The sequence below is a fragment of the Octodon degus genome, unplaced genomic scaffold, assembly GCF_000260255.1.
Source record: "Octodon degus isolate 3935 unplaced genomic scaffold, OctDeg1.0 scaffold00156, whole genome shotgun sequence".
NCBI lineage: Eukaryota > Metazoa > Chordata > Mammalia > Rodentia > Octodontidae > Octodon > Octodon degus.
In genome coordinates this window covers 6329155-6336317 of record NW_004524732.1, presented here as the reverse complement: position 1 = coordinate 6336317, position 7163 = coordinate 6329155, and the positions used below count along the sequence as shown (strand labels likewise).

General features: G+C 56.9%; 1 protein-coding gene across 1 annotated transcript in view; it reads left to right on the top strand.

Annotated features, from left to right (window-relative positions):
* Positions 1-236: 236 nt before the first annotated feature.
* Shisa8 (shisa family member 8) overlaps positions 237-7163 on the top strand; it is a 12030-nt gene continuing 5103 nt past the window's right edge. Inside the window, exons 1-2 of the mRNA XM_004642607.2 lie at positions 237-242; positions 1205-1281. Of these exons, the coding sequence (XP_004642664.1) occupies positions 237-242; positions 1205-1281 (83 nt within the window). The remainder of the gene's footprint in view (positions 243-1204; positions 1282-7163) is intronic.

Genomic DNA, 7163 nt, shown 5'->3' with positions numbered 1-7163 from the left:
CTTTTAAATTTATGCAAGTCGCAGCAATGATTAACTTCCTGATGGTTTCACTTTAGGAGTTACTGCTTCATTTTTTTTGGGTTTTTTTTTTTTTTTTTTTTTTGTAACTTGTTTTATTTTTGTGGTCCTAGGGATCAAACCCAGGGCTTCTTGTATGCTAGACAAATGCCGTGCCATTGTGCGCACCCCTCCAGCCCCTTTACTAATTTTGTAGCAGTAACTAGGAAAAACTGGCCATGAGGGTACATGCTGATAATCCCAGAGCTCGGGAGACTGAGGCAAGAGGATCACAAGTTCAGTGCCAGCTTAGGCGACCCAGTGAGGTCCTGCCTCAACCCCACCCCACCCCAAAATAACCAGGATAAAAGAAACAAGGCTGACTGGGTATAGTGGCATGTGCCTATAATCCCAGCACTCAGGAGGCTGAGACAGGAGGATGATCAAAAGTTCAAGACCAGACCTGGCTACAAAGTGAACTCAAGGCCAGCCTGAGCTGCATAATTAGACCCTGTCTCGAAAAGAAAAGAAACAAGACCATGCTGGGTTGTGCTGACCCTGCATCTGTATCCCCGGGGTAACCCTGAGCTCAGCCCAGTCTGCCCACTAAGATGCCACTTCTACTCTGGAGCCGCTTTCGGAGCCACAGCCTGTGCAGGCTCTGGGACCGAACTCTGAACTCCAGCTAAAGGGACATCCTGGCGGGAGGCACCCTCAGAGCTCGCCTGGGAAAAGCCAGCCAAGGTCACATGCCTGAAATCCCAAGACTTGGGAGTCTGAGGCAGGAATTTCACTACAAGTTCAAGGCCAGCCTGGACTACATGGCAAGACCTTGTCTCAAAAAAAGAGAGACTGAGACCAGCTGGGGCCCTGCAAGCCCAAGACCTACGGGAAGCTCTTTGCATGGAGGCCAGGGTGGCCTGTGGCCTTGAACTGGATGGACCTGACACGCACGGACGCCCTTTGCTTGAGGGCCTGCCTCTATTTTTCTCTGTGCCTACACCCAAGTGCTGCGCTCCCTTGACCATCCTGTGCCACCCTGTGCTGTGCCTACCACTTGCCCTCTGACAGTGGTACTTTCAGGAGGCCTGGGACCACAGTTCTCTTTCCAGTTACAGACTAGGCTGGGCAGTGCTGCCAGCTGTGGCCTCTCCTGCCAGGCTGCACCTGAGTTCCACCTTGAACAGCTTCTCAGACTTCGTCTCAGCTGTGTGCCTTCTTGGGAGGAGCACCGGACTGGGAGCAGAAGCTGGGGGGTTCTGGTCCCACTTGTCCCTCTGTGGGTCCTCAGCCAAATTGGTTCGGTTCCATGCACCAAGGATTTCTGCCTGCCCTGCCTCAAGCCACCCAGCTGAACTGCCTCGCAGATGCCTGTCCCCTTCCACTCCCAGCTCAGGCGCCTGGCCAGTGGCTGCAGGACTGATCGTTCATAGCCAAGTCTGCATGTGTCTGTCCCTCCCTGAACCCATCACAGATGTCTAGACTCCAGGAGCCAGATAAGTGAGGTGGGTATAGCCCAGTTAGCCCCCAAATTCCAGCCCAGAGTTGGGGGACTCTAAGCTGTTCCTGGCCACCCCTGCTTCCCACCATACCCACCTTCCCTACCACAGCCAGCCCAGGCTCCAAAGGTGAAAGAATGAACCCCTGGGCCTAGACATGCAAAGTCCGGGCACCTCCTGTCCCTGCCAAACCCCTGGCTCTCTCGTGGTCCCAAGCCCCTCTGATCTCAGTTGGCCCTTCTGGGAAATGAGAGGCTGGATATAAATTTCTGTTCCTGGCCTGTGGCCTCCAGAGGAGAAGGAACCTTCGAGAATTCCCACAAAGAAACCCTCACTTCACAGCTGAGGAAGCTGAGGTCCAGTGAGGGAGATGCCTCGTCACCACTGCCTCAGCAGATAGCAGAGGGGATGTTTCTGAGGAAGAAGCAAGAGAGACAGCAGGGCTAGCCAAGGAGCCGGCGCAGTGTCCCCTCGAAAGGGCCCCGGGACTGGAGACCGGCCTCCCCTTCCATCCTATGCGTCACTTCTCACAGACTCTTCCTGTTGATACTGCTTTTGGTTAAAAAGACAAGTTTTCAGCCAAGCCTGGTGGTGCATGCCTGTGACACCAGCGCTCTGAGAGGCTGTGGCAGGAACGTTGCCAGGGAAGCATAATGAGAGCTTCTCAAAAGAGATTAAAAAAGACGGAGCTCAGGAAAGCCCTGGGTTCGGGCCCCAATACTGAAAACAGTTCTTTTTAATTTTAAAAAAGACACGCATTTTATAGACAAGCTGGACAGTTCAAGCTGATAATCAGGCCGGAGTCTGACCGGCATCTGGCAGATCCACAGGCCCCTCCTGGGCCTGCGGGGTGTTGTTCTCCCTCACGATCATTGTTTTACATATGAATACCTGCAGGAAGAATGGGGGGAGAGGACATAAAAAGAATTACCTTGCGTTATGTCCATGTAGCACCCCCAAAATGTCACCGTTATGTCCGGCGTACTAATAAAAATTGGAAAATAGACACATCTTGCTTGTGACATGCAGTAAGCACCTCTGTCTTTGACACCTCCCAATAAGGTTTTCACCATTTGTCAAGTTTTCTACCTGAGCCTCTGACTACATTCAGTTGGGTCTTTGCGATTGGAACTGAGTCACAGAACACCTCCTTCGGAAAACTTTGCGCAAGCCTCTGCTTCTCTGAAGAGGAGTTGCCTGAGCCTTGACCAAGGAGGCCCCTGTTGGAAAGCAGGGGCCATTTCAGGTCTATGGGCTGGGATGGGGCTGTGGGTTCCGCACATTGGAAGAGAGAGCCCCAGAGAGGAGAAGCGTGGCCCAGGTCACAGAGGGCAGTCCGTGGTGGCTGGCGAGGGCAGTCCCAGCAGAAGGCTGCAGGCCCAGGGCCCCTCCTCAGGATGGTGGCATCAGGGAGTGATGGGAGGGCCCACCGCTTGCTCTCATCACTACTGAAAGATCTTTCTCCCAGTCGGCCTCACTTTGCCGTGAGGGACCCATGACAGACTTCAGAAGGACTGCTTGTTGAAGTGGGGACAGGGAAAAGCAATCCCAGGGGCCACATCTGTTCAGTTTCTCTGGGAGGAGGGTCTGGTTTCCCCAGCGTCCCCAAGGTCCCTAGGGCCCGGCAAGTGGGGGCAGGGCGGCCGAAGTCTCGGTTCCTCCTGGAGTTTCCAGCAGGCCCCTTTCATTTCCTGCCTGGCAACTATGGTCCATGGCTCGGGTTGAGGTTGGGGATGCCCGCTGGGAGGTCAGGGAGACCTGACCTTCACTTGTTCCAGCAGGGAGCCTCCCAGCAGGAAAGCCCCCAGCCTGTCTCCTTCGAGATTAAAGGAATGTAGACCTGCAAGACCAGGGCTACGGAAGGTCACCCGCAGGCCTGGGGAGCAGGTGGGGCTGGAGTTCCATAAAGACGACCACCTGAGGCACGGTGACAGTCAGTGAGGACTGGGGAGGACAGAGACGCTGGTGTAGTCGGCGGGGACTCCTGGGGTGTGGGGAACTACGGATCCTCAGAAGTCTGGGCCCCCGGGGGACACTGAGCATCTCCACTTCCCAAGACTGCAGAGAATCTGGGATGCAACCCGGACCAGGATGCTGCGGCGAGTGGGGGACGGTGAAAGTCGACCTGAGCGGCTCCTGCGGTCAGCTCCGCCTTGACCACCAGCAGCTGGGTCCTGGAGCCGAGCGGGCGGGACGGGGTGAGGGGTGGGGCCGGGCGCGAGGTGGAGGAAAGAGGAGGGGCTTGACGAAGGGCGGGGCCAAGGTGCGGTCTTCCCCCTCCTGACCTCTAGGCGGTGCAGGGGTCCCTGTTGAAACGCGCATCCTGCAGGAAGCAGCTAGAACCAGGGGCCCTGGAATGCGGCCGTGGCCCCAACTTAAGGGCGCGGCCGCCCCCCCACGCCTATCCCGGCTCTGATCTTCCGAATTGGAGCCCAGTGAATCTTCAGAATTGGGGCGCTGCGTGCCCTGTCCTGGCTGCTGTCGAGCCACGTCGCGGTGGTCAGTGCAGGTTCCCTCGGCCTGCGGAGGGCCTGATGGGGTGGATTCGGGCTGAAGGAATTATCTGAGACTCCCGAGGCATGGTGCAGGAAGAGGGTGAGCGAGGTTGGCCAAGTCTCAGCTCCCAGCCCCCCAAGGCCGCAGCTCCCTCGCGACCTCAGGAGTCCCGGCGCCCCCTCCCTCCTACGGGCAGCTGGAGGCTGAGTCACGCTGCTCTCAGGAGACAAAGGAAGCCGCGCGCCCTCCCTCCAGACCCGCTCCTGGTGCCGAATTTGCACTAGCGGGGAGTCCATTGTGCCCTTCCCAGAACGTCTGCTAGCAGCTAACCCTCCACGTGGAGGAATGGAAGCAAGTGGGTTTAGGGAACGGGCCCTTCTAGTTAGGGAGTGGCATCTGCTGTCAAATCACCATGCTCTGCTGGGAGGGTCCCAGGAGGCTCCGTGTACCCAGTGCTTCTCTGCCTGGGACCACTGTCCTCTCCCCATAGCCCTGTCATGGAGATGCTGGCCACCCACCTTGCAGATGAGACAACTGAGGCCCTGGAAGGTAGGCCAGCTCCAAGAGCGCAGGAATGACAACCATCAGGGCATTGGGAACAGCACGGCTGGTTGGGCTAGGGACCTACTGCCGGTGCAGGATGCGCCTCCCCCGCCCCACTGGCCCTCCAGTTGCTTGTCCACACCAGGCCACTGGAGCGCAGCTTTGGAGCTCACAGTGTAGACTCCTGGCCAGACCCTGACTGTGTACCACTCTCAGGAAGTCACTGCCCTTCCGTGGATCTTGGTTTTTTTGCTAGGAAATCCCAAACCTTCTCCCAGGGTGGGCAGATCTGGCAGCCTGGCTCCCCCATGCCCAGGTTTTCCTTAATGATCAAGGCCTCTCAGGACCCCAGGCTTCCATTGTGAAGCCAGGGCATGGGGGAGACTAGTATGTGCGTGGGCACATCCACATGGGCACATGTGACCATGCTGGCTCCCCACCTGCCCTCTCACTCACAGCCACACGCACACGCAGCCACCGCACACCCAAGCTGCCAGCTCTGGGAGCTGGGGGCGGGGTGGGTGCCCTTCAGGCTCAGAAACTCAGCTCCTCTGCCCGCCCCTCGGGGCTCACTGCAGATGCCAGGGGTTATTTTAAGCCTGGATCAATGGATGATTTTTGGTGACACAGGCTTAGGGGGGCTGGCAGAAGAGACAAGGGACCTGTGCTCTGGAGTCTGCTGTGATCAGCGCCCTCAAAGTTCATGGCAAAGGGGGTCATCCCTCTGCTGGGCTGTGCCATCACTAGATCCCCTCGCCCAGCACATAGCTGGGCACGCTGGTGGGGCAGGGAGCAGTGTTGGCCACATAGATGCTCCAATCCAGGACTTGGAGCAGTCAGGCAGTGTGTCTGGGGCTATTCCTCCCATCCCAACTCCCCCAGGGCCACATGTTCATAGAGAGGGTGCTGAGGGCCTGGCACAGACTGGGTAGATGTGGACACTCATGGTGGCCCTGCTGCCCACAGAATCAGACCACGATGGAGGAAATGAAAGCTGTGTGTGGGGTGCAGTCCAGCTCCTTCACTAGACAAATGGCTGTCACTTTGCAGGACATGATTGGCACTGACATGGGAAGATGCTGCCAGAAGGCCCAATGTCAGGAGAATGGGAATAAAAAGAGCCAGGGGGGGGACAGAGTTTAGGGAGAGCATCAGGCTGGAGCGGTTGGGTCACCCTGCCAAGGAAGAGGTCACAGCTCTGAGGAGCAGCGTCAAGCTTAAGTCCAATGCCAGTAACATGGAAGGGGTGGCCAGCCCCAGAGCCTCTGTGACCCGGGGAGCAGGCAGAAGAGGACCCTGGGGCAGCCATCCCATTGCCAAGAAAAGCCAGCTCAGGCCTCTAATTTCTGTAAGAGAGAATTTGGGCACCCTGGGGTCCTCTCTGCTCCCCTTTCCACCCCTCTTCCCAGACCACTGGGATCCGATTATAAGTGGAGGAGATGGAGGAGGAAGAGGAAGGATTTACATGTTAAGGAGGATCAAGTCCTCTGTCGCCTTACTGGAGGGCCTGGCAGGCTAATTTCAGATATGAGTGGCTAAGGTGGGAAGGAGGGCACCCTCCTCCCTGCCATGTCTCTTCTGTCCCTCCATAGGGCACGTACATCCCACCCAACTGCAAGACCCTGTCCCCTTTCCATGACTTTCCTTGTCATGGTTTTGAAGAAAAAATGGATGAGCAAAGGAATGGGTGAAAAGTGCCTTAATCCCATCAACAGAGACAACCACCCTGCAGGCGCCACACTCTACATCCTGTTTTGTAACTGGTTTTTAGTTTGTGTTTTGCTATCCTTCCATCTTTCATTTGTTTCTGTTTGAAACTTCATGGCTGGACTCTGCAGCTTTTTTAGGGGCTTTTCTTGGCTATTAATTGGCATGCTGGTCCTTATGCTTCCTCCTGATTTCCCCATCTGAACAGTGAGGGTGTCATATTGACCCTTACTGTGTAGAAGCAGATTACCAATCTGCTATTGAGGAAGAGTTTACTTTGGAAGTAAAACATGTTGCCTAGGCTGATTTGCAACTATTGGGCTGAAGAGATTCTCCTGCCTCAGCCTCCCGAATAGCCAGGATTTACAGGCAGGAGCCACTGCATGGGCTCGAGGAAGTATTTGATAGAAACAGGAGAAACTGAAGGAGGGAAAAAGCCAGGTGCTGTGGCATAACCCGAACTGAACTCGGAAAACATGGCGGAGCCACTCCCTAGGCCAGGGCCAAGTTCCAACCCTCTCCTCCTTCCCCGACTTCTGAAAGGACTTGGGTGTCACCCGGCCACTGTCCATGGCACAGCCCCTGTCTTTGCTCTTCGAAGGCCGAGTCTGGCCTAATTTCCACTCTTTGGCGCTTGGGGAGGGGAGTAAATCGCAGGAGGCCGGCGCAGCGGGGTTGGAGCAGCCTGGGACCCCAGCCAGGTGCCCGCGCCCTGGGGTGAATCTGCGCTGAAGATGCAGCCTTACCCCCCTGCACTGTCTCGCGAGGGGTTCCTTCCCAGAGAGGGGGCTTGGGGGGTCGAGGAGAGTGGAGAGGCGCGGGCCCCCTCGTGGGAATTAGACCGGACACGGAGGGCCGAAAGGCGGCGCGAGTGGCGCGGACTGTCGGGGCTGCGCGCCCGCCCCGGCCCTTCCCGGCCGC